Raw genomic sequence first — 27,237 nt, 5'->3', positions numbered from 1 at the left:
GTGCCTCGGCGGCCGCGGGGCGCTCAAGGGGGCGGGGCACCGGCGCGCCCTATCCCTGATTCCATTGGTTAATGTTTGTGTCAGTCACAGAGATATCGTGCCTTGGCAATAGGTCCCGCCTCCCTTTACTTGCTGAAGGCGTCCCAAGGCTCTTGGCCTCCCCCTAGTGTTAGGAGGAACCCAGGTTTAAATAGAGACGTGGAGGCATCCTTCTGAGGTGCTAGGGTCCCATGAAAGCCGACAAAGGACTTGTCATTGGTTTGCTAACAGGCTGCTAACAGGTATTTAAATATAAATCTGGCAATGGATTGATTCATTCGTCCATGTGGCGTTAGTTTTAATAGATTATAAATCTGAATTTCAGAGTCAAAGACGTTTACTTCATCTTTGAATGTCTATTGACCGTATTGACTGATTAACTGCAAAATTCAGGGCGTGTGTATCAAAATAACTATTTGGAGTTCTGTCAGAAAGTAACAAGAATTAAGTAAACTAGGATCACTTTTTAAAACTTAATAATTATTTGATAAATGTTTCTTAGCCATGACAATCTCTTCTTTGTTTTAGGCAGATGTATGCAGATTGCCTTGAAGAACACCAGTATTTATTATCTACTATGGATCTGCCCATCCCGATTACTTTGACTGTGTGTGTGTGTGTGAGAGAGAGAGAGAGAGAGAGAGAGAAAGAGAGAGACAGAGAGAGGTACAGACAGGAAGGAAGAGAGATGAGAGGCATCAATTCTTTGTTGCGGCACCTTAATTCACCTTGACTGCTTTCTCATATGTGCTTTGACCTGGGGGTCTACAGCAGAGCAAGTGACCCCTTGCTCAAGCCAGCGACCATGGGGTCATGTCTGTGATCGCAAGCTCAAGCTAGCAACCTCCAGGTTTCCAACGTGGGTTCTCCTCTGTCCTAGCCGGACGCTCTATTCTACTGCGCCACCACCTGGTCAGGCCTTGACCCTCTTAAATGGGAAAATTTTTAATTCCTTAGGCACCGGGTTGGGAATTATTTTCCTGTTCACATAACTTTTCAAAAAGGAATGTTTTCCACTCAGTAATCTTAAAGAAATTTCAAGAGACAGGGATGGAAGGGGGATCCTGACTATAAGTGCCGTTGACTAAAAGGGATCCTGCAACTTGAAGCCAGGAGGAAAGATCTAGAGAATCTGAGCTCATTTGAAATTAGTGACACATAATCTCTCTTCACCTCTATACTCTCACTTATCAATGTAAATTCTATACCAGTAGTTCCAAATGCCAGTCTTCAGACAAATGTTATAAAGTTTACACCTATCCAGGAAAAAATGTGAAAAGCAAAGATGTACCTTATTTTCCTAAAAGGCAAATTTTATGCAATTTAAATTATTTTCCTTTGCTCCGGGAATGTTTTCTTTCCCGTGTGTGTATTAAAACTTTTTATTAAAGTGTGATGGTGATAGGTTTATTTATTTTATTTTATTTTTTTTACAGAGACAGAGAGAGAGAGTCAGAGAGAGGGAGAGACAGGGACAGACAGACAGGAACGGAGAGATGAGAAGCATCAATCATTAGCTTTTCGTTGCGCGTTGCGACTTCTTAGTTGTTCATTGATTGCTTTCTGACATGTGCCTTGACCGCGGGCCTTCAGCAGACTGAGTAACCCCTCCAAGCCGGTGAGCTTTTGCCCAAGCCAGATGAGCCTGCGCTCAAGCTGGCGACCTCGGGGTCTCGAACCTGGGTCCTTCCACATCCCAGTCCAACGCTCTATCCACTGTGCCACCGCCTGGTCAGGCGGTGATAGGTTTATTCATTTCTTTGTTTTTTACTTTTCTATTGATTTGAGAGAGTGGAAGAAGTGGAGGGAAGGGAGAGAGAGATGCATCAACTCGTTGTTTCACTTAGTCGTTCCACTTAGTTGTGCTCTCACTGATTGCTTCCCCTAGGTGCCATCCACTGACACACCCAGCCATGGCCTAGTTATTTATTATTATTTTTTATTATTTTTTTACAGAGACAGAGAGAGAGAGTCAGAGAGAGGGACAGACAGGCAGGAATGGAGAGAGATGAGAAGCATCAATCATTAATCCTTCGTTGTGACACCTTAGTTGTTCATTGACTGCCCTCTCATATGTGCCTTGACCGTGGGGCTACAGCACGCCGAGCAACCCCTTGGGTCCAAGCTGGTGAGCTCTGCTCAAACCAGATGAGCCCGTGTTCAAACTGGAGACCTCAGGGGTCTCGAACCTGGGACCTCCACATCCCAGTCCGACGCTCCATCCACTGCGCCACCGCCCGGCCAGGCCTGTGGCCTAGTTATTAATATCTTTTTTTTTTTTTTTTTTAAACTTTATTTATTGATTTTACAGAGATAGGAGAGAAAGGGGAGCATGGATTGGGAAGTATCAACTCATAGGTGCTTCATGTTAGTTGTTCATTGCTCGCTTGTTGTATGTGCCTTGGCCAGGGCAGCCCAGGGTTTCGAACCGGCAACCTTGGCACTCCAGGCTGAAGGTTTATCCACTGCACCACCACAGGCCAGGCAGTTATTAATATCTTAATGGCCCAGATAAAAATATGGTAACCTTATTTGTCCAAAAGGGGTGGGGATTGGCAGGACTGATCTGTAAAATCCAAACATCCACAAATTCCAAAGCAACCATAGACAAGTACTTAAGCATGCACTGTGAATCTCTACAACAGACTACCGATCCAAGCATGCAATACAACCATTAATCTGCGTCCCCTTCTATTTCTATATGGAGACTACAAAACCAAAAGTACTGTGTGTCTGAAACGCTATGCCTCGTCTCTTAAAACTAGGCGGGGCTCCAAAAGTGGCTGGCTGTCTAACTGCAGGTACAAGGCATGCTGGGGGTTGTAGTTTTTACGAGACGAGGTCGTGCCACTCCCTGACCGTCCTGCACTGGCAGCTGGTCTGCGCATGCGTGTCAGTGGCGCTAGCCGCGAACCGGGCAGGCAGTTCTTTCCTCGGAGGGAGAGATTCCTCTGCCATGGAGTCCTACGATGTGATCGCCAACCAGCCTGTTGTGATCGACAACGTGAGTTGCGTCTTTCCCAGTTCTATAGGGACTTATGCTCTCCTCCTGATGGGATCGCTTCCCTGTTTCAGCCTGGGCCACCGGCTCTTTGTCACTGGCCTGGCCTGTCAGGCGGGTTCAGCCGCCGCTGCCTCCATCCTCCTCCCACCCGTAGTCTTTAAGCAGCTTTGCCAGCCGGCAACCATGGGATGGAGAGCTTTGGGGTGAATAAATGGAAGACTTGTAGTCAGAGCTGGGTCGTTGGGCCCGTGGCTCGAGGGGCCTTAACCGCTCTGTGAGCTCCCGGCACCCGCTCCGGCTCAGTTCCCGATAACTCTATTGGCTGCTTTGGCTGTCCATCTTGACGGTGACCCCGCCTCTGAGCCCTGCCGGATGAGGGCTGAACTCTGCGGTGATTGGCTTGCGTCCCTGCAATTCTTCCGGGCCGCCATACTGTTTTTCCTCGCTAAGGGGCGGAGTGGTGCACGAGGGCAGTGGTGATTGGCTTCCGGAGCTGTCAGTGGTGGGGCCTGATGGGCTAGGGCCCGCCCTTGGGTGGAGAAGAGCTAAGTTTCCTTTGGTCTGGAGCTGGCCCGCGGCTTGGCTGTGTATCTGTGTGGAGCCGGAGAATCTGGTTCCAGAACTAGCGATAGGATCTCATTCATTTCTGTGATTATATATTATAGCGTTAATACAGGTCGAGAGTAAAACAGAGTGACAAAGCAAGCAGGGACGCCTAGTTGCTGGTGAAAATAATTACAATATTCTCCAGGCTCTAGAGCTATGGAGGGGTTTCACATACGTTCGAGTTAGGTCCTCACAAAAACTAGGTGGATGGATAAGGCACAAAATTTGATTCTCGTTTTACAAATGAGAAAACTGAAGCGCGAAGAGGTCAGGTGAGCCCAAGGTCGCACAATAGAGATGCCCTAAATCCAGTGCTTTCTCCGTTATTTCTCTTTATAGTACCCCACGAAAAATGCATAAATAGTGACAAACGGAATCTAAATACTGCTGTTATTTGGAGTGGAGAGGGACAATTGGTTGATTGATTTTTTTTTTTCAGTGCCCCTTCTAAATCCCTTAAGGCAAAACTGGCAATTGCCTCTGTCCTAAGCTGTCAGATTCGTTCTGTTGATCCAGCCCTTGAGACTGGTCCTTTCATTTGCATCATCTCATTGAAGCTTCAGTTCTGGTAGGTAGATGGGAATTTACGCAGGAAAGTGAGGCCTGGTGAGGTTTAACAAATATTCAGACCACTGGGTTTGTGAGTTGAGGAACCAAGACTTGAGATCGGTTTCCAAATTCTTCATTTTTTTTTCAAGGAAAGGTGTTTAACTTTCCTTCTCACTGGGAGTATGGCTTCTGCCTTGGAAAGCAGAAGTTGAATTCAATGAGACACTTCCATTTGGGGAAGATTTGGGGGGTCGGGTTCTCACTCACTAGACTATTAAGCTCTTGTGGGAAAAGATGGTATTAATTTTTCATTACTCTCCCCTTCCCCACCTCCATCCACGCACAGAATACCTAGGGCCTGATACCACTTAGTACTCAATAAATGTTTTTTTCATTGCATTGATGAGTGGGTGGATGAATGACTGAATATCACAGTAACAAAGATATTCCTGAATAAAGGATGGAGGGGACCCCTAGTTAATTACTTCAAAGGGTTGAGTAGGACACCTTGTTCTCGATGTTGATTTTGAAAAAACACTACTAATCCTGTCTTCAGCCGGTTTGTGTATGCTTCATCTGCCTTCTTCATAGTTTTTAAATGGAAAAAATATATAAATTAGAATTTCCTTTTTTCACCAGCAGTGCTGAAAAATAGTCTGTCCATCCCACCAGATCCTTTGCTTTTTGAATTGTTAGGCAGAAGTTTCATCTCCAGCCATTTTTTTTTTAATTCATTTTTAGAGAGGAGAGAGAGAGACCGAGAGGGAGAGAGAGGAGAGAGAGACAGAGAGAGAGAAGGGGGGAGGAGCTGGAAGCATCAACTCCCATATGTGCCTTGACCGGGCAAGCCCAGGGTTTTTTTGTTTTTTTTTTTTGTTTGTTTGTTTTTTCATTTTTCTGAAGCTGGAAACAGGGAGAGACAGTCAGACTCCCGCATGCGCCCGACCGGGATCCACCCGGCACGCCCACCAGGGGCGGTGCTCTGCCCATCCTGGGCGTCGCCATATTGCGACCAGAGCCACTCTAGCGCCTGAGGCAGAGGCCACAGAGCCATGCCCAGCGCCCGGGCCATCCTTGCTCCAATGGAGCCTTGGCTGCGGGAGGGGAAGAGAGAGACAGAGAGGAAAGCGCGGCGGAGGGGTGGAGAAGCAAATGGGCGCTTCTCCTGTGTGCCCTGGCCGGGAATCGAACCCGGGTCCTCCGCACGCTAGGCCGACGCTCTACCGCTGAGCCAACCAGCCAGGGCCCAGGGTTTTGAACCGGCAACCTCAGCATTTCCAGGTCGACGCTTTATCCACTGCGCCACCACAGGTCAGGCCAGCCATTTTCTTTAATGCCACTAAACCTAATAAAACTTTTTAGTTTTTTCTTTTAATTGATAGTATATTTGAAATGCATCAAAGCAATGGTGCACTTTCCATTTTAAGATTTAAATAATTGACTTCTATTTTTATCTGGGAAAACATTTCCTTTATTATACCAATAATTATGCCAAATGGTGAAGTAGAATAAAAACTTAAGTAATTTGGCCCTGGCTGGTTGGCTCAGTGGTAGAGCGTTGGCCTGGCGTGCGGAAGTCCCGGGTTCGATTCCCGGCCAGGGCACACAGGAGAGGCGCCCATCTGCCTCTCCACCCCTCCCTCTCTCCTTCCTCTCTGTCTCTCTCTTCCTCTCCCGCAGCCGAAGCTCCACTGGAGCAAAGATGGCCTGGGCACTGGGGATGGCTCCTTGGCCTCTGCCCCAGGCGCTAGAGTGGCTGTGGTCTCGACAGAGCGACGCCCCGGATGGGCAGAGCATCGACCCCTGGTGGGCGTACCGGGTGGATCTCGGTTGGGCGCATGCGGGATTCTGTCTGACTGCCTCCCCCCCCCCCTGCTTCCAGCTTCAGAAAAATACCAAAAAAAACCCAAACAAAACAACTTAAGTAATTTCCCCATTAGGGCTTACAGAGCATCTGCCACGTTTTACTTATTTATTTATTTATAAGAGAGAGAAAGAGAAGCATCTTCATTGTTCCACTTAGTTGTGCCATTGATTGATTCTTATATGTTCCCTGACCAGGGTTTGAACCTGCTGGGCGCCCTCAGAGTTGAACCCGCCCCCAGCGACCCTCTGCACTCCAGGGCTGTGCTCTATCCCCACATTTTTTAATTTGGGTTCTCGGTAGTTCCTGCCGTTTAACATTTGGAGAGTTTTGTTTCACAGTGAAAGATGGATAGGAAACATCATTTGAAATATGTGAGACAACTTCATGAGAATAATGTGTCTCCAGCAGATTTAACAGCTCTGTAGCTTCACATGTTGCTACAGTTTTTTTTTCTGGGCCAAAAAGAGTGTAATTAAAAGAAAGTAGAAAAAAGAAAGCAGGGAAAAGAAGGAAGAGCCTCATTATTGGTTCCCAACCTTTCCCAGTATTAAGATAGTTGTTAACCACTCTTTCCATCCTATTCTGGCACCAAACCAATTCATCAGAATTTAATGAGGAAAATGGGGGTGGGGGGAGTGTCACAAGCCTGTACTTTAATGACAAAAATAAGTGATAGCTATTTTTAAAAACTAAACAAGTTATTCTTCCTAAAGGCATTCAGTAAAGTAGTAATAAAAGAGGAAGGCAGCTCCCAGGCAACATTTAAGTACAATATATAATGAGCACCCATGTAGCATGTATCCACCACCCATATTTAATAAATATTGACATTTGCCATATTTGCTTCACATTTTGTTTTAAGACTTAAACTACAGATATAATTGAAAGCTCTTTGTACCCCTTTACAATCCTATCCTTTCTTTCTGTTCCAGAACTGAAGAAGCAACCATAATCATTAAATTGATGTGTTCCTTTCCATCCATGATTTTATATTGTGTGTGTGTGTGTGTAGTTTGTGTTTTGAATTTTCACTTAAGCGCTAGCATCTTAATTGCTAGCTCTTCTTTTTATTATATAAAATCTCAAACATAAATAAAAGGGAAAATATTTTAAAATCCACATACTTATCACCTAACTGTAACAGTTATCAACTCTTTTTTATTTTTTTTGACAGGGTCAGAGAGAGGGGTACAGATAGGGACAGAGAGGAAGGGAGAGAGATGAGAAGCATCAGTTCATTGCAGCACCTTAGTTGTTCAATGATTGCTCTCTCACATGTGCCTTGACCTGGGAGTTACACCAGAGTAAGTGACCCCTTGCTCAAGCCAGCAACCATGGGGTCATGTGTATGATCCTATGCCCACACCAGTGACCCTGCACTTAAGCTGGTGAGCCTGTGCTCAAGCTGGCGACCTCAAGGTTTTGAGCCTGGGTCCTCAGTGTCCCAGTCCAACATTCTAGTCACTGTGCCACCGCCTGGTCAGGCAACTCTTGACTTTTCTTTTGAACTACATTCCCACCCACTTCCCTCTCTTGTACTCGTTTTTTTTTTTTTCCAAGTGGGAGGAAGGAGATAGAGACACAGATTCTCACATGAGCCCTGGACAGGATCCACCCAGCAACCCTGTCTGGGGCTGATGCTCTGCCCATCTGGGGCCATTCTCACAACTGAGCTATTATTTTCTCTTTTAAAAAACATAATTGAGGCCTGACCTGTGGTGGCGCAGTGGATAGAGCGTCAACCTGGAAACACAGAGGTCCCCGGTTTGAATTCCTGGGCTTGCCTGGTCGAGGCACATGTTGGAGTTGATGCTTCCTGCTCCTCCCCCTTCCTCTCTCTCTCTCTCTCCTCTCTAAAATAAATAAATAAATAAATATTTAAAAAACATAAGTGAAAGGCCTGACCTGTGGTGGCGCAGTGGATAAAGCATCAATCTGGAAACGCTGAGGTTGCCGGTTCAAAACCCTGGCTTGCCTGGTCAAGGCACATATGGGAGTTGATGCTTCCTGCTCCCCCCACCTTCTCTCTCTCTCTCTCTCTCTCTCTCCCCTCTCTATAATGAATAAATAAAATCTTTAAAAAAATAAAAAATAAATAAGTGAAATACTACACTGCTCACAAAAATTAGGGGGTCAGGAAACATGCAGATACTCCAGTACTTTTAGCCTTTTGTATAGTGCATTTTCACCAATGAAATAAAAGTTGGTTTTGCATCTCATTTGCATAATTGAACTTTCTTTGACTTGTCATTTGCTTTTCTGATATTCTTGTTTAATAAAAAAAAATCAAATGCTTCTTTTTAATCACTTTATATTCATTTTGAAATATCCCCTAGTTTTTGTGAGCAGTATATTTTCAAACCTAATAAATTAACAATCATTCTTTAATATCATCAAATATATAGTCAATGTTCTCATTTTACTATTATCTCTTCTTTTTTTTTTACATCCACTGTCAGCTCTTAAGATCTGCTGGTTCACTTAAGTTTAAGGGACACTAGAAGTAGCTGAGGAGATGAAGACAGTGGATTTATTTAACATGGGCACTTGCAGTGTGACATTAAGGCTGCCAGTTATACAACTTCAGCAAGCATCTATCTCTAGCTTGATCAAAATGGTGAAAAGGAGGAGACTTGTAGAGATATTTCACTGTTGGGTTATATGTATTTTGACAACTGAGGAATGGCTTCACACCAAGCTAGGTGCTCTGAGGGTATGAAAGATATGATGTAGAAAGAGAAATATCATGAATTAGTTGCTGGAAATACCTAGAATAGAGGTCTTAAACTCAATGCCTACAGAGGCCAAGCAGTAACATTAAAAAGGGAGAAGAAGGCCTGACCTGTGGTGGCGCAGTGGATAAAGCGTTGACCTGGAATGCTGAGGTTGCCGGTTTGAGGCCCTGGTCTTGCCTGGTCAAGGCACGTGTGGGAGTTGATGCTTCCAGCTCCTCCCTCTTCTCTCTCTCTGTCTCTCTCTCCTCTCTGTCTCTCTCTTCTCTCTAAAAATGAATAAATAAATAAAAAAAGGGAGAAGAAGAGGGTAGCCTTAAAGATGGGGTGAGGACAGGTAGCTCAGTTGGTTAGAACAGTGTCCTGACATGGTGAGGTTGCGGGTTCTATTCCTGGTCAGGGCACATACAAGAATCAACCAATTGCCCTGGCCGGTTGGCTCAGCGGTAGAGCGTCGGCCTAGCGTGCAGAGGACCCGGGTTTGATTCCCAGCCAGGGCACACAGGAGAAGCGCCCATTTGCTTCTCCACCCCTCCGCCGCGCTTTCCTCTCTGTCTCTCTCTTCCCCTCCCGCAGCCAAGGCTCCATTGGAGCAAAGATGGCCCGGGCGCTGGGGATGGCTCCTTGGCCTCTGCCTCAGGCGCTAAAGTGGCTCTGGTCACAACATGGCGATGCCCAGGATGGGCAGAGCATCGCCCCCTGGTAGGCAGAGCGTCGCCCCATGGTGGGCGTGCCAGGTGGATCCCGGTCGGGCGCATGCGGGAGTCTGTCTGACTGTCTCTCCCTGTTTCCAGCTTCAGAAAAATGCAAAAGTAAGTAAATAAATAAATAAATAAAGAAAGAAAGAAAGAATCAACCAATGGCCCTGGCGGGATAGCTTGGCTGGTTGGAGCCTCATCCCGGAGCACAGAGTTTGCCGGTTTGATTCCCCAGTCAGGACACATAAGAGCAGCACGATGTTCCTGCCTCTTTTTCTCTCTCCCTGCCTCTCTTTCTCAAAAAAAGAATCAATCAATGACGACATGAGTGAGTGGGAAAAGTCAATGTCTCTCTCTTTCAAAAAAAAAAAAAAATAACAAAAGGAAAGAAAGATGGGGTGAGGAATCTGGAAGGTGTATTGAGCATGCCTGACTAAAGGGCCAACTGCTTCTCAATCCCAGCCAGTTGCCCTCGTGCAGGAATGTAGGCCCAATGTTGCTAGGTCTAACTTTTTTCTTTAATTTTTTTTTTTTTTTATGGATTGATTTTAGAGAAAAGGGGAGAGAGAGAGAGATACCAATCTGTTTCCGTATGTGCCCTGACCTGGGATTGAACTGGCAACTTTTTCATATTGGGACGATGCTCTAACCCAGCTGAGCCATCCACCAGGATGCCAGATCTGATTTTTCAAGAGAAATCAGAATTTTAAATTTCATATGCATTTTCAAATTTTTAACTGTCAGAAGTTAATGTAAAAGTAGTTTAGCTTCCTTCTCAGCATGTCCAGGATAATCAGGAGAGCTTAAGATAAAAGTCGCCCAAGCCATAAAGGCCTATAGCCAGCAGGTACTGGGAGAGCCATGTGAAGGGATTTGCTATTTGTTTTCCTGCACCAGCAAGAGAAGGAATGGTCAGCAGTGGCTGGCAGCAGATTTGAGTCCTCAAAACTCAAATATTTGCCTGGCCAGGTGGTGGCGCAGTGAATAGAGCGTCGGACTGGGATGCAGAAGGCCCCAGGTTCGAGACCCCGAGGTTGCCAGCTTGAGTGCGGGCTCATCTGGCTTGAGCTAAAAAAAAAAGCTCACCAGCTTGGACCCAAGGTCGCTGGCTCGAGCAAGGGGTTACTCGGTCTGCTGAAGGCCCGCGGTCAAGGCACATATGAGAAAGCAATCAATGAACAACTAAGGAGTCCCAACGAAAAACTGATGATTGATGCTTCTCATCTCTCTCCGTTCCTGTCTGTCTGTCCCTATCTATCCCTCTCTCTGTCTCTCTCTCTGTCCCTGTAAAAAAATAATAAATAAAAATTAAAAAAAAAAACACCTCAAATATTTAATGAGACTTTTTCACGAAACCTCTACAAGGCATTTGTTTACTGGTTTTGCCCGAGTGAAAAACAATGAGAGTGGCAGCCCATTTGCCAAGTACACAGTTCCTAGTTATAAATATGGTTAAAGAAATTGACATTACCTTTTTATACGATCTCGTATGGCTTGAGCAGACTAGAGTGACGGGCCATCCTGGTGCCTGACTGGCAACACAGAGGGAGGAAACCACCTCCTGCGTCCCCACCCATTCTTCACACAACTGCTGATCTGGCAGGCCAGCTCCTGGGGCTGTAGGGACAAGCTGAGTCTGGTTCCTGGGTCTTGTACATCATTCCCATCGCTGCCTTGGCCTTTTCTACACCACCTCTGCCTGGGGCTTCTGGCATTCCAGCTGCTCATTCAGACTCCATATATTAGACATCACTTGCCAATCATTTGAGCTTGATTTTCATTTTAGTCAGCCAGCATCTATTTGAGTATCCTGCAAATGTGAGGTACTACTGACATATAAAGTCTCTGATCTCAAGGAACTTGGGCTCAAAAGAGACAAAAATGGGTAAAGTCAAGCCCTGGCCAGGCAGCTTAGTTGGTCGTCCTCAATCAACAAAGTTGTGGGTGCAATCTCTTGTTAAGGCACATACAAGAATCAACCAATGAATGCATGAAAAAGTAGAACAATGAATCAATGTTTCTCTCTCTCCCCCTTCCTCTCTCCCTAAAATCAATCAATTAAAAAAATTTTAAAGAAGCTATGAAGTCAGATAGGAAGCAGAATGAAATGCATGCTACTTCATGGTATAGGTAATGGAGATTTTGTGAGATAACAGGAGGAAGATAATTAGTTCTACCTGGGTTCTGTTCTTCAGGAGGAAGCAGTAATAGTTGAACTGGGTCTGTTATAGTCTTGCTAGGAAGGACAGAGAAGAAAAAATGAACTGAATATCTTAATCTGCCTTGTCACTCAGACTCTAGTCCTGTTGCTAGTAAACTCAAAATCAAATATCCAGGAAAATCATCTCTTAAAAATATTTAGAGTCTGAAGGACAGGTCTCATCGTTACTCTTCTTGTTTTCAACCTCTGTCAGGACAGCTAATGAGTCTGTTGGCATCACCACACCCAGATGAAAGCAGTGAGCAATAAGGAAGCTTGAGCTAACAAGCTCCTGGAGTTCTCTTGTGCAGCGCCTTTCTCACCAGCCATGCCGCTGTCCCAGAGCTGTTGGGTTTGCAGTCAGAGGGTTCTCCCTTCTTCCTAGGCTTTCAGCTCAGTGTCTAGCTGCACCTTTTCCAGGCTTCTTGTGCTTCAGCCCAGGCCAATGAGTTTGTACTTATCTCCTACTTTCTCTCCCTCCTGCTGTCTTACAGAACTGGCTTTCCCCGCTCAACTTACTGCTTTCCCTGTCCTTCCACCACTTCTGTCTTCCCTCTGCTGTTGCCAGAGTTAGGCACTAGGATGGCCCGTCTCAACCTCTTCTCCCATAAAAGAGCAGGGAAAAGAGAAAGGGAGGGAGGAAACTGGGGGGGGCGGGTGTTGCTGGGAGTTCTTTGGTTCCAAGATAACCTTTGCTCTTTAGTGTCTCCTGATGTGTTTACCACTTGCTGTGTGGGTTCTGGAAATAGCCCACTCCGCCCCAGGAGAAGTGGTTGAGGGGCAGCAGGAAAAGGCTTGCCCCAATTAGCTGCAAACTGTATTGTATCCATCCGCAAGCAATATCAAATCTCTGACAGCTGCCCTGCATGGAGTTTGTATCTGCGTATAGAGTCAATGTTTATTTAGGTTGGGCCTAGGGTGGTATTAGAGATGCTAGTGGGAGAAGTCAGATTCTTTCCTGGACATGCCACCCAACATACCACGGATTGGAGCAGCAGGATTGTTAGGTCTACTCTTAGAGCTAGGGCTTCCCTGCTCTTTTATCATCAGGAGACTGTAAGGACCAAGAGAAGATCAGAAAATAAGCAGGGCAGTAATGGAACAGGGAACTTAAGGGTTACAGGCAGGTCCTGCTCCTGTTCTGTTAGGAATAACATGCCCAAGGTCGTTCAAGAAGCAGAGACAGATAGGGACTCTGGGAGGCTGAGAGAGAAGAAAAAAGAAAAAAGAAAAAGAGACAAACGTTTGCATTCTATTGGTTAAAATACCCTTATCAGAAGTTTAGGTTTGGAATTCGCCAATGAGCTAGACCCCAGCCCCTGTTGCTATGCTATGTGCAACCCCCTTAGCAAATAGGTTACTGCCACATCTGCTTCTGTATTAGGCTTGCTTGCTTAGCTTATAAAAAGATTTAGCTGTGAGCGCTAGGTGTGATTCCCATCTGCAGCTCCTTGTGAGCACAGTGTCTCTGGACACCTCAGGAATTTGCCCCTGCGCAGGTAAAACTGGCCAATAAAGTTACATCTATACTCCTGAAAGTCTCCGACGTTTGTTCTTGTACCCGGTGGATGCTACATAGACCAACAAATAAAACCAAGCATAGTAAAAAAAAAACAAGGCCCTGACCGGTTGGCTCAGCGGTAGAGCGTCGGCCTGGCGTGCGGGGGACCCGGGTTCGATTCCCGGCCAGGGCACACAGGAGAAGCGCCCATTTGCTTCTCCACCCCTCCCCCTCTCCTTCCTCTCTGTCTCTCTCTTCCCCTCCCGCAGCCGAGGCTCCATTGGAGCAAAGATGGCCCGGGCACTGGGGATGGCTCTTTGGCCTCTGCCCCAGGCGCTAGAGTGGCTCTGGTCGTGGCAGAGCATCGCCCCCTGGTGGGCAGAGTGTCGCCCCTGGTGGGCGTGCTGGGTGGATCCCGGTCGGGCGCATGCGGGAGTCTGTCTGACTGTCTCTCCCCGTTTCCAGCTTCAGAAAAATACAAAAAAAAACAAAACAAAACAATAATCACAACCCTCTACAAAGCAGAGTGGTGTGCCCCTGCAGTAAGAACCAGACAATGTGGCCTGACCAGGCGGTGGCGCAGTGGATAGAGCGTCGGACTGGGATGCGGAAGTACCCAGGTTCGAGACTCCGAGGTCCCGCACGGGCTCATCTGGCTTGAGCAAAGAGCTCGCCAGCTTGGACCCAAGGTCGCTGGCTCCAGCAAGGGGTTACTCGGTCTGCTGAAGGCCCACGGTCAAGGCACATGTGAGAAAGCAATCAATGAACAACTAAGAAGTCGCAACGCACAACGAGAAACTGATGATTGATGCTTCTCATCTCTCTCTGTTCCTGTCTGTCTGTCCCTGTCTATCTCTGCCTCTGTAAAAAAAAAAAAAAAAAAAAAAAGAAAGAGAACCAGACAATGTGTGTTCCATGGCAGTGCTCACGGTGGCGTCTGTCATACACACCCTGGAGGGCAGGGAGAGTTCAGCCCCTTTGGTAATAACAGAAAGAATCATGCACTCTTCCCACCTTGGTTGTGTTCCTGAACTTGGCTGCTTTGGTGTTTCTAACTACTTTCTTCTTCTCTCCTCAGGTTTTCTCTTTTTCTTCCCTTTATTAATATTTTTCCATTGATTTGAGAGAGAAAGTAAGGGAGAGAGAGTGAGAGAGAGAGAGAAAAGCATCAACTCATTGTTCCACTTAGTTGTTCCATTTAGTTGTGCACTCATTGATTGCTTCTTATATGTGCCCTGACCAGGGGTCGAACCTGCAACCTCGGTGTACCAGGTCGATGCTTGTTCCACTGAACCACCCAGCTAGGGCCTATTAATGTTATTTTTTATTTTTTTTATTATTTATTTATTTATTTATTTATTTATTTTAGAGAGGAGAGGGAGAGACAGAGTGAGAGAGAGAGGAGAGACAGAGTGAGAGAACGGGGGGGGGGAGCTATTAATGTTATTTTTAATGCCAAAAATAAAACATGCTCAATATAAAAAAGTCAGAGAATACAGAAAAATCAAATAATACTTTGCATGTACAGGGAAGTTCTCCTCACCCTCCTCAGTCCTACCTCCTTCCCTTTGGTATGCATTCACTATACCAATGCTTATATAAACAGACATATACAACTAGAAGTTCTCTCTTTTTAAAATAATAATGGAAGCATATACATATTGTATGATTTACATTTTCTCTTGTTTTTGAGATACTTCTGACTTGCCTTTCTCCTCTTTCCTCAGGGATCCGGTGTGATCAAAGCTGGTTTTGCTGGTGATCAGATCCCCAAATACTGCTTTCCAAACTAGTAAGTCATTCTGTAACTTAGTCAGAAGCTTGGGAAACTTGGCAGCTTTGGGGTCAGCCCTCCATCTTTTAAGGAGAAGGGATCTGTCATTCAGGTCAGCCTTGGTACTCAAAACAATAAGCAAAGGAAGCAGCTGCCTATGTGGTACAATTTGAGAGTTGCTGGCAAGACCTCTTTTTTTAAATTTGATTTTATCTGATGCCAAAAAATGTTCTCATCAGTGACTCATTGTTTTGAATGAGTACCTCTTCATGGAGCCCTTTTTCAAAAATTCTCCTATCACCCAGGATGGGGTTTAACCATTAAGCCACACCTACCATCTCAGTGAGAATGAGTTCTCAGTACTTTCCTCCAAAGGCAGAGATACTGCAGGTAGGAGAAGGGCACAGGCACCTGGGGAAGGGCCTTAAAGTGGGAGAAAAGGAAGAAGGCCATTTGTCACAGTTACAGCAGCGGTTTTGCTTAGTAAAGTCCTGGGCAAGGAGCTAAGAAGACTAAAATTGTTTTTGTTTTTAGTGAGAGAGATAGATGAGAGAGAGATAAGAAGCATCAATTCTTTGTTGCAGCACCTTAGTTGTTCATTGATTGATTGCTTTCTCATATGTGCCTTGCCCGGGAAGGAGGGGAGCCTCCAGCAGAGAGAGTGACCCCTTCCTCAAGCCACTGACCTTTGGGTTCAAGCCAGCAACTATGGGGGGTCATGTCTATGATCCCACGCTCAAGCCAGCAATCCTGCACTCAAGCTGGTGAGCCTGTGCTCAGTCCGGAGACCTCAGGGTTTCGAACCTGGTTCCTCTGCGTCCCAGGCCAGTGCTCTATCCACTGCACCTCTGCCTGGCCAGGCAAACACTAAAATCTTTTGAGTTAACCATTCACTTGGAAATTGTTGTTTTGGCCTGATCTGTGGTGGCGCAGTGGATAAAGTGTCAACCTGGAACACTGAGGTCACCAGTTCAAAACCCTGGGTTTGCCTGGTCAAGGCACATACGGGAGTTGTCTATCTTGGTCTGCATATCCATTGGGGAAAGGAACTGGAAATCCTCTAAAATTTTTATTAAGAACATAAAATTATATAACATAATAATATTTATATATGAATAACTTAATATATGTTCACTGTAGAAATTGTGGGAAATGCAGAAAAGCAGAAAAAAGAAAATCAAAACTATAACCTTGGCCCTGGTCGGTTGGCTCAGCGGTAGAGTGTCGGTCGGCGTGCAGGAGTCCCGGGTTCAATTCCCAGCCAGGGCACACAGGACAGGCGCCCATTTGCTTCTCCACCCCTCCCCCTCTCCTTCCTCTCTGTCTCTCTCTTCCCCTCCCGCAGCGAGGCTCCATTGGAGCAAAACAAACAAACAAAAAAAAACAACTGTAACCTCACTCCTTAAAGATAATCACCGTAGAATTAAGTGTGTTCCTTCCTAAGTATGTGCCTCTGTACATCCTTCCTGTGTTCTGTCATATGTTCTGTTGTGAAATGAAAAGTGATGGTGTTTCCACTCTCTTTTGTAGTGTGGGCAGACCCAAACACGTTCGTGTCATGGCAGGAGCCCTCGAAGGTGACATCTTCATTGGCCCCAAAGCTGAGGTAATTCCCAGTCCTCAAGCCTACAGAAGACCTTTTTTTTTTCTTTATGATTTTACTTATTGATTTTATGGGGGTTGGGGAGATGAGAAATATCAACTCATAGTTGCTTCACTTTAATTGTTCATTGATTGCTTCTTGGATGTGCCTTGACCGAGCAAGCCCAGGGTTTCAAACCAGTGATCTCAGCATTCCAGGTTGCTGCTTTATCCTCTGCGCCACCACAGGTCAGGCAGAGGACCTTTATTCCCCATGTGGACAGTGCCCCAGCAGTGGGACATAGCCATGAGTAAAAGGAGTGATTCTCTCTTAAAGTCTCCCCTTTGGTTCCCTCACCCTAGTCCTCATCAGTTTATTTCTCCCAGGAGCAGCTTCTGGTTTTGCAAAGAAAATATCACACCCTGATCTGGGGAACAGAGAGCAGTTTAGAAAACGGGGCTTCTTCCTTCTTTCTGTATTCTGTCACTACCTTGCCAATGATCAAATAGACTGACTGGCTTGGTGGTTTTTTGTGTTGTTTTTGTTTGTTTGTTTTTTTGTATTTTTCTGAAGCTGGAAACAGGGAGGCAGTCAGACAGACTCCCGCATGCGCCTGACCGGGATCCACCCGGCACGCCCACCAGGGGGCAATGCTCTGCCCATCCGGGGCGTCGCTCTGTTGCGACCAGAGCCACTCTAGCGCCTGGGGCCGAGGCCAAGGAGCCATCCCCAGCGCCCGGGCCATCTTTGCTCCAATGGAGCCTTGGCTGCGGGAGGGGAAGAGAGACAGAGAGGAAGGAGAGGAGGAGGGGTGGAGAAGCAGATGGGCACCTCTTCTGTGTGCCCTGGCCGGGAATCGAACCCGGGACTTCCGCACGCCAGGCCGACGCTCTACCACTGAGCCAACCGGCCAGGGCCCTGGTGGTTTTTTTGACAAAAAGGATTGCAAGTAGATCCTGGCTGGGGTACCCTGGTGACGAGTTATTTAGCACAGTTTGGCAGAGCCCTCAGGAAGCCTCTAGAAGCAGAAAAACAGAATCATAGTTGCCAGCTTTGGCTCCAAGTGCTGAGGCCCAAAGGTGGGAGCCAGAGATTAGGTCCTGGGATTAGACAATGAAGAGGGTATCTCCTGTCACCTGTCCCTTGCCCTAGGGGTATCCAGGGGCCAGTGGAAATGGCAGGGGCCAGTGGAAATGCAGAAACCCTCTGCTTTGCCCACTGATTGGGCAATGAGAGCAGTTCGCAGCCATACAGTTGGAGACTTGGAGAATGAATGGGTTCCCGTTCTTGCCCCTGGGTGAGGACTGCAGAGTGGCGACTCCCAGTTCTAGAAGAGCAAGGTCCACCAGCCAGCTCAGCTGAGAGACTGGCTGCCGCTCTACGTCCTGCTCTCTGCCCCCAGGAGCACCGAGGGCTGCTCTCCATCCGGTATCCCATGGAGCATGGCATCGTCAAGGATTGGAACGACATGGAGCGCATCTGGCAATACGTCTATTCGAAGGACCAGCTGCAGACTTTCTCAGAGGAGGTGGGTGTCCTGTGTGGGGGGCAGCCCTGCAGGGTTTGCAGAGCTGGTTAGAACCCCTACCCAGAGATGAGGAGGAGGATGGAGATGATGAGAAGTATCAAGAGTATTTGAGTCTTAACTATGTCCCAGGCATCAGACATGCTTTTTAGACATGTTCGTATTTAATCTTCACATTCCTGTGTGATGTAGGGAGTATTATCTCTAGTTCACAAACAAGGGAACAAGTTCCGAGAAGCCAAGTCGTTTCCAAGGTCACCCAGTGAATAAAGTAAAGCTGGGATTCAAACCCATGTCTTTCACCCTTCAGAGCCTATACTCTATAACTTCTAAGGAGTAACTCTACTCTGAAACACCTACGAACGGGCATGCTAGATGTATCAGAAGTTTCACGGGAGGAGTAGGTTCAGTTTTGGTTTGTTTGGTTATTTTTTATTAAGCGAGAGGCAGGTTGGCAGAGAGACAGACTCCCGCATGCGCCCTGACCAGGATCCACCCAGCAAGCCTGTGGGACAGTGCTCTGCCCATCTGGGGCCTTTGCTCCATTGCTTGGCAACCGATCTATTTTAGTGCCTAAGGCGAGGCCATGGTGTCATCCTCAGCGCCCAGGGCCAACTTGCTCAAATGAGCAATGGCTGCAGGAGGGGAAGAGAGAGAGAGAGAGAGAAGGGAGAAGGGTGGAGAAGCAGAGGTCACTTCTCCTGTGTGCCCTAACTGGGAATTGAACCCAGGACTTCCACACACTGGGTTGACGCTCTACCACTGAGCCAACGGGCCAGGGTGGTTCTGGGTTGTTTTTTGTTGTTGTTGTTGTTTTAATTTTATTTATTTATTTATTTTTTACAGAGACAGAGAGTGAGTCAGAGAGAGGGATAGATAGGGACAGACAGACAGGAACAGAGAGAGATGAGAAGCATCAATCATTAGTTTTTCATTGCGCGTTGCAACACCTTAGTTGTTCATTGATTGCTTTCTCCTACGTGCCTTGACCGTGGGCCTTCAGCAGACCGAGTGACCCCTTGCTTGAGCCAGCGACCTTGGGTCCAAACTGGTGGGCTTTTGCTCAAACCAGATGAGCCCGCGCTCAAGCTGGCGACCTCAGGGCCTTGAACCTGGGTCCTCTGCATCCCAGTCTGACGCTCCATCCACTGCGCCACCGCCTGGTCAGGCTGGTTCTGTTTTTAAAAGTACATTCAATACTGAAATTTAACTTTCTATTTTGAAAAAAAAATTTTAACTTATTTTTATCATAATTTCAAGAGTTTATTAGCAAAATCTTCCTGATAATTAGAAATATATAGTAGCTACAGGGGGCTACGTAAGAATCTTGAAAGAAGAATAGGTATAGGTGAGGACCGAATGAGACTTTAAAGGGGACATGATTTTGGAAACTGACTAGGGCAGAAGTAAATGATAGGCCCAGCTTGCCCGTTTTTGGAGGGAGGCTGACCCAGGTCCCCTGGCCAGCCGTGCGGCTTCTCCCCAGTACTAATGAGAGGTGGGAATCTGGCCTCGCCCTGATTGCTGTCTGGGCATCTTTCCCAGCATCCTGTGCTCCTGACAGAGGCGCCTTTAAACCCACGGAAAAACCGAGAACGAGCTGCTGAAGTTTTCTTTGAGACCTTCAACGTGCCAGCCCTTTTCATCTCCATGCAAGCTGTGCTCAGCCTGTGAGTAGCTGCCTGGGTGGCAAGCCTGTCCCCTTGAGCAGAGAGCAGTCCTTGGCATTCCTAGAGGGCAAAGTACCAGCTAAAGTAGCAGCTGCCATTTTAGAGTTTGCTGGTTTGACTTCACCGTAGTTCGCACCATTCCTTGTCCCCCCAACATGAAGGCACAGTGAGGTTTTCCCCTCCTGTCACAGAAATACATGTCTGTCCCTTTGTCTCTACCGAAAGATAAAACACCAAGGACAGACCTAGAGAGCCATGGGGAAAAGCAGGTTTTCTTTTGTGGAAGTGAAGATATTCTTATTTTCCTTTAGTCATTTACTTTTCCTACTTAGGCCCTGTAGGCATCTGTGTTTTTTGCTCTTGTCTAGTGAGTAAAAACTGCCCCTCAGAACAGGCCCCTGAAGTGGTTGAAGGCCAGGTCCTTTCGACATTGGAGAGCATGCTCTTCTGGGAGTGGGGAGGGAGCTTCGAGAGACCCGGCTCCTTTCTTCCAGGTCTTTCTAGGCTTGCTTCCGTGCGCAGGCGTGCTCAGTACTCAGTCCAGTCTGAGGCCCCTGGAGAAAGGCAGGCCCAGCTTAAGTTTAGCTGATGCTGAACTCTGAAAGAAGTGACTTTTTCCCCAGAGTGAGGAGGCAGGGTGAGTGATGGTTTGCCGTCTTTGCTTCAGTTACGCCACAGGCAGGACCACAGGCGTGGTGCTGGATTCTGGGGACGGCGTCACCCATGCCGTGCCCATTTATGAGGGCTTTGCCATGCCGCACTCAATCATGCGCATTGACATCGCTGGCCGAGACGTGTCTCGCTTCCTTCGCCTCTACCTGCGTAAGGAGGGCTATGATTTCCACTCATCCTCGGAATTTGAGATTGTCAAGGCCATAAAAGAAGTGAGTTCTGCCCCATGGGCCCATGGATGAGATGGGGAATGGGAACAGAGAATCCGGGACCCCCAGGACCTGGAGTGAAAAGAGGTGAAGCCAGGGGTCTGGGTCAGACTCTGCTGTCCCCAGCCAGGCCTCCTGACAGCTGGGAGGTCTGCAGCCAGGCCCCACACTGAGACTCGCCTTCCCGGAGGCTACCATCTTCCAGGGGAAAGGGAGCTGCTTCTATTTCTTAAACTGGGTGATGAATGCACTGATGATTGCTATGTTTTTCATACCTATATACAAATTACATACGTTCTTTCACATTCTTGAGGGATTCAGAATACATTTTTTTTTAATTATTTTATTTTTTTTCTGAAGCTGGAAACGGGGAGAGACAGTCAGACAGACTCCCGCATGCGCCCGACCGGGATCCACCCGGCACGCCCACCATGGGACGACGCTCTGCCCACCAGGGGGTGATAATCTGCCCATCCTGGGCGTCGCCATGTTGCGACCAGAGCCACTCTAGCGCCTGAGGCAGAGGCCACAGAGCCATCCCCAGCGCCCGGGCCATCTTTGCTCCAATGGAGCCTTGGCTGCGGGAGGGGAAGAGAGAGACAGAGAGGAAAGCGCGGCAGAGGGGTGGAGAAGCAAATGGGCGCTTCTCCTGTGTGCCCTGGCTGGGAATCGAACCCGGGTCCTCCGCACGCTAGGCCGACGCTCTACCGCTGAGCCAACCGGCCAGGGCCAGAATACATTTTTTTTTTAAAGTAAACTGAAGCCTCCCACCACCTGCAGCTGTAGAGTAACCTCTTAGCTGGGTATTGGGACTCAGAATTATATGAGCAGAAGAAAGATGGCTGAATCTGGACTAAAACTAGGTTGTGCTCTCAGACCAAGATCTAGAGAGCCAAGTTTGCACACTTGGCCACCAGGAAGGTGGACTAGGTGGGAACTCACATCTTAAGTGCCATCCAGTGAACGCCAACAGAAGTCTCCCTGCTTCTGCTGTAGGGCAGCAGCTCTAACGACCTTTAGGCGACCACTGCGATAGGCAGCCTTCTGCAGCAGCATGCCAGTCCCCAGGACTTTGACCGGGCGGGTGCCAGGTTTCCTGTCTGCCTGACTCATGCTTGCTTCTGCAGAGAGCCTGCTACCTTTCCATAAACCCCCAGAAGGACGAGACACTAGAGACGGAGAAGGCTCAGTACTACCTGCCCGATGGCAGCACCATTGAGGTAGGCAACTGGACCTCGCTCCTCAATGCCCTCTGGCCCTTATAAGCTCTGGGCCCAACAGAACACCCTGTGGGGAGGCTCACGTCAGGTGTACCTGTCCTTTTTCAGCCCCTGCCTGAAACAGTGGCACTCTTGAGCAGCGCTATCTGCTGCCCAGCAAGACATACCAGGGACTTGGCTTCTCCTGTGGAGAGGAGAGGAGATACCAGACGCATTTTCCTAGATCAGATCAGGACAGGGTTAGGAACAGGGGTGGTTAATGCTCTCCTTAACCACTGGGTACAGCAGGGGCTGAGCTGCCTCTTCCTGGACCTCCACTGATAGAAGAAGTTTCCATGAATGAATAATGAATGAATCCACGTATTAATGCCAAAGGTCTCTTTTTTTTTTTTTTTTGTATTTTTCCAAAGCTGGAAATGGGGAGGCAGTCAGACAGACTCCCGCATGCGCCCGACCGGGATCCACCCCACCAGGGGGCGATGCTCTGCCCATCTGGGGCGTCGCTCTGCCGCAATCAGAGCCACTCTAGCGCCTGAGGCAGAGGCCACAGAGCCATCCTCAGCGCCCGGGCAAACCTTTCTCCAATGGAGCCTTGGCTGCGGGAGGGGAAGAGAGACAGAGAGGAAGGAGAGGGGGAGGGGTGGAGAAGCAGATGGGTGCCTCTCCTGTGTGCCTTGGCCGGGGATCGAACCCAGGACGCCCTCACGCCAGGCCAATGCTCTACCACTGAGCCAACCAGCCAGGGCCCACATTTCATTTTTGCCATTAATCAGTGAGTCTCGATTCAGAGCTTATAGGAGTAATGGGGTAGACGCTCTACCACTGAGCCCACATTTCATTTTTGCCATTAATCAGTGAGTCTCGATTTAGAGCTTATAGGAGTAATGCGGCAGACGCTCTACCACTGAGCCAACCTGCCAAGGCCGCCAAAGGTCTCTTGACTGGGAAATGGCAGAGCTAGGATTAAACATGGGAGCTTCCTCTCTCTAGTTTCCCGGGAGCCCTGTTTGTGCCTTTTTCCCCCAGTTTGTTCCAAGGAGCCCCTTTGTTTCTTGAGGCCCTTCACATCCAAGTTCTTCCCTAAACCTGGCCTTCATATCCGCCTGGTTACTAAGAGGTGGGCTCAGGGGCCTCTTCCATCCCCATTCCCAAAGGGACCTTAGCCCCATCCCAGCCTCTGAAGTTTGCCCTCTACCCTGCAGATTGGTCCTTCCCGATTCCGGGCACCTGAGCTTCTGTTCAGGCCAGACCTGATTGGCGAGGAGAGTGAGGGCATCCATGAGGTGCTGGTGTTTGCCATCCAGAAGTCTGACATGGACCTGAGGCGCACGCTTTTCTCTAACATTGTCCTCTCAGGAGGCTCCACCCTGTTCAAAGGTTAGTCTTCGCACTCGGGGCCCTTCCCCAGGAAGCTTCCAGACCCTGCTGGGCCTAGATGCCCAGAGGATTGATTTGAGATTCTCCTTTCCTGCCCATTCAGGTTTTGGTGACAGGCTACTGAGTGAAGTGAAGAAACTGGCTCCAAAAGATGTGAAGATCAGGGTAGGGGCATGGTGCGGGCAGGGGCGGGCAGAACTGGGCCTCCGGGGGTCTGGGGTGCCACATGTGGCGGCTTCCTTTCCAGCTCTGCCCAGGCTTCTCAGGAAGCAAAGGCTAAACAGGTGCCACCAGATGGCTCCCGCTTCCAGACTGACTCTGTGGTCTGACAGCACGGAGGACCCATTCTCACTCTCCATATCCACAGATGGGGACAGTTCCAATGCCCAGATGTGGCAGGGTGCTGAGGTCTTTCAGGGAAACTGTAACACTGATAAGAGATTGGCTTTTGCTACTCCCCTGTGACACAATCCAATATCTTAATAATTGCCGAGGGAAGCTGGCCTGCCTGAGGAAGAGGGCATTCCAATGAAGGGTTGTGGTTCTTACTATGCAGCCTGCTTCCCACTGACCCCCAACAGAGCCGAACCTTGTCCCCAGATAGCCCCAGCCTTTCTGGGAGTTGTACTTGGGGCTGCTGGCAGCCTGTTTCTCCACTTATTTATGTGTTCATTGCTTGATTCTTGTATGTGCCCTGACCAGAGATTGAACCCACAACCTTGGTGTATTGGGACAATGCTCTAACCAACTGAGCTACCTGACCAGGTAGAATGCTGTTTCTCAAGATTAGTGTGGGGCTAGCCACACTACTAGTGTAGGGCTGGCAGAGGGCCCCACAATACCCCAGAGAGGCAACAAGGTCTAGCAGGGACAGAGCTTCGTATGCTGAGTGAAATGCATCCACTGCCTCGGGTGCTGAGAATTGGCCCTAAAGAGGAAAGTTGGAAGGGAAAGTGAGAGGAAAGGATGAGTGTCTCAGTTTCCTCTTTCCACCCACCCTTGCAGATATCTGCACCTCAGGAGAGATTGTATTCCACATGGATTGGGTGAGTAATTCTGGGAATAAGAGTGGAACCGGCAGCAAATACCACACTCTCTTTCTCACAATGTTCCTTCGGATTCCCTCCACCCCAGGGGCTCTATCCTCGCCTCCCTAGACACCTTTAAGAAGATGTGGGTCTCCAAAAAGGAATACGAGGAAGATGGCACCCGATCCATCCACAGGAAAACCTTCTAACGTTGGGACATCATCTGCACCTTTCTCTGAAGTTAACTCCACTTTAAAACTCGCTTTCTTGAGTTGGAGTGTTTGCAAGGAACTGCCTGTGTGTTTGAGTGTGTGTGAGCGGGTGTGTGAGTGTGAGTATGTGCACTTATGTGAGTGCCCTGTGGCCCAGGGATCCCAAGGCCCAGAAAGGACGATGGACTACCCTCAATGGTGATGGCCTGAGGCCTGGGGTTGACCACTAATTGGCCCTTGACAGGGAAGAATGCTGGCAGAGGGCCCCACTCCTTCGTCTGCTGGGCCTTTGTCTGGCTGTGTGGGACTATGTTTACTACCATTGGGACACGGAGGGAGGGAGATAGACCTAAACCCCAGAAGACCTTGCTGCTGCCCATCGTAGGCTGGACGAGACCCACCCTGCCCCACCCCGCCCCCAGGGTGTCTTGAGGCCCAAGGCAGCTGCTGCCTCCCTTGCACATCATTCTGTTCTTGATGCCTCCGGATCATGGACTGAGGACTGGAACTGGGATTAAGTTCTGTGTGGTTTGCAGTTTGGGTTTGGGAGGCTGGAAAGGTTATTACTGAGACTCCTGGGTGAGGAGAGGACCAGATGCCCTTAACTTTCCGTGGGGGCCAGGACCACACTAGGCACTTGAGGAAAGCAAGAATAGTGCTACTTCTGATTGGCGGCCGAGTTAATGTTCCAACACCAAACCCCCATCCGGGGGTCTTGGGAGAGTTTAAGGAGCTTGTTGACTCCAGGCCCTGTTACTTGCTTTTCATCCGTCCTTGAGCAATGCCATCTTCAAACAATTTTATTTATTGAAGTGTTTGTTCAGTATGGGGACTGGAGAGAAGGACCTCACGGCCTCCTGCTCACCAGTCTCCCTGTTCGCACTAATGTTTACAGCACCTAAGCTTAGCTTGGCCTCCAGGGTCCCATCACTCCGAACTAAGGGTAAACTGACCGTCTCCATTTGGGATCTGAGGCTACAAAGACTCCCGCCAGCTTCTTTCTCCCTCTTCCACTCACTCACTGGCTGGTTGCTGGTTGGGTTTTCTGAAGTAGGAGGTAGAATCACTCTTTGGTAGAGGCCCTAGCAAAGGAGGAGTGTTGGGAATCCAGCCCCCTTAGGGTTGGAGAAAGCTGCAGTTAACCAAGTTGCCTTTTCCCACGTAGCTGGCCCGGGAGGCTAGGTTGTGGAGGAGAGAAGGCCTCCTCAGGGCTGATTCTGTGCCATTCTTGACCTTGGATTTGTTCGTTTAGGTAAGGAGGCCAGGGGCTGGGGGCTCAGGCTCAGCTCTGGTCTAGTGCAGCCAGGCACCTGCCCCTGGACTGGGCTGGCCTAGCAGTGGTCCAAAGGCCCCTCAGCCCAGGTGGTACAAAGCTGGGGCTAGCAAATGTTCACTGGCACTCCCTTATGTCACGAAGACCTGCCCCAGTCCCAGATTCCGGCAGTATTCTCCCCATGCCATCCAACGACCAAAGGCCCTGCTAGGTGTGGGCCACAGCAGCAGGTGTGTGTGAAAGCGATGTGGCGACCCACGGACTGCAGTGTGCTTAACCAGCTCACCTCCCTTCTTTTAGCCCAAGCCTGTCCCTTGCACAGCCTCACACAAACCACGTTGCCTGGTGGGGCCCAGTGTACTTAAATAAAGTCCTTCCAATAGACATGTCAGCTGGACCTCTTGTCTGCAGATGGTGTTGGGTGGGCAGAGGGAGGCTCAGTGGGCCCTCCATCCTCTAGAGGGCACTGATGGACCAGCCAGACCTCCACTCAAATGAGGGGAGCAGCATTTGACATCCCTGAAGTCTTAGGCTCTCAAAACTTCATGTATATAAGAAACTCAAGAGCTTATTAAAATGCAGTTCCTGGAGTTCACGCTCAGATATTCTTTTTTATTTTTTATTTATTTATTTATTTATTTATTTATTTTTACAGAGACAGAGAGTGAGTCAGAGAGAGGGATAGACAGGGACAGACAGACAGGAACGGAGAGAGATGAGAAGCATCAATCATTAGTTTTTCATTGCGCACTGCAACACCCTAGCTGTTCATTGCTCTCTCATATGTGCCTTGACCGTGGGCCTCCAGCAGACCGAGCAACCCCTTGCTGGAGCCAGTGACATTGGGTTCAAGCTGGTGGGCTCTTGCTCAAACCAGATGAGCCAATGCTCAAGCTGGCGACCTCAGGGTCTCGAACCTGGGTCCTCTGCATCCCAGTCCGATGCTCTATCCACTGCGCCACCACCTGGTCAGGCTCTTTTTTATTTTTTAATTTTATTTTTTTACAGAGACAGTCAGAGTGAGGGGTAGACAGGAACAGACAGGAACGGAGAGATGAGAAGCATCAATCATTAGTTTTTCGTTGCGCATTGCAACACCTTAGTTGTTCATTGATTGCTTTCTCATATGTGCCTTGAACGTGGGCCTTCAGCAGACCGAGTTATCCCTTGCTTGAGCCAGCGACCTTGGGTCCAAGCTGGTGAATTTTTGTTCAAACCAGATGAGCCCACGCTCAAGCTGGCGACCTCAGGGTCTCGAACCTGGGACTTCCGCATCCCAGTCCAACGCTCTATCCACTGCACCACCGCCTGGTCAGGCACGCTCAGATATTCTGATTATTTCTCCATTTTAAACCTATATACTTGGGGGAAATTGCCAGGCACTTTATAAATGTTAGCCCATATACCTGACCAGGCGGTGACTGTCTGCTGAAGGCCCGCAGTCAAGGCACATACGAGAAAGCAATCAATGAACAACTAGGGTGTTGCAACGAAAAACT

The 27,237-nt window shown here is 48.4% G+C and overlaps 1 protein-coding gene across 1 annotated transcript; it reads left to right on the top strand.

Annotated features, from left to right (window-relative positions):
• Window positions 1–2,913: 2,913 nt before the first annotated feature.
• Window positions 2,914–26,122, top strand: ACTR1A (actin related protein 1A). The gene is made up of 11 exons (XM_066238883.1): window positions 2,914–3,043; window positions 14,924–14,988; window positions 16,501–16,576; window positions 17,955–18,080; window positions 19,623–19,747; window positions 20,415–20,631; window positions 21,756–21,848; window positions 23,051–23,225; window positions 23,329–23,390; window positions 24,231–24,271; window positions 24,360–26,122. Exons 1-11 carry the CDS (start codon window positions 2,996–2,998, stop codon window positions 24,460–24,462), a joined length of 1,131 nt encoding a protein of 376 aa, XP_066094980.1. The 5' UTR covers window positions 2,914–2,995; the 3' UTR covers window positions 24,463–26,122.
• Window positions 26,123–27,237: the final 1,115 nt, after the last annotated feature.

This window comes from Saccopteryx bilineata, chromosome 7 (genome assembly GCF_036850765.1).
Source record: "Saccopteryx bilineata isolate mSacBil1 chromosome 7, mSacBil1_pri_phased_curated, whole genome shotgun sequence".
Classification (NCBI taxonomy): domain Eukaryota; kingdom Metazoa; phylum Chordata; class Mammalia; order Chiroptera; family Emballonuridae; genus Saccopteryx; species Saccopteryx bilineata.
This window is presented reverse-complemented; position numbering and strand designations above follow the sequence as displayed.

What these genes read in the sequence shown, in the direction of transcription:
- ACTR1A (XM_066238883.1), top strand. Translation starts at nt 2,996, where the DNA reads ATGGAGTCCTACGATGTGATCGCCAACCAGCCTGTTGTGATCGACAAC. An exon ending in TGCAGACTTTCTCAGAGGAG is followed by an intron (nt 18,081 to 19,622) that starts GTGGGTGTCCTG and finishes CATCTTTCCCAG; the next exon opens with CATCCTGTGCTCCTGACAGA. An exon ending in TTGTATTCCACATGGATTGG is followed by an intron (nt 24,272 to 24,359) that starts GTGAGTAATTCT and finishes CCTCCACCCCAG; the next exon opens with GGGCTCTATCCTCGCCTCCC.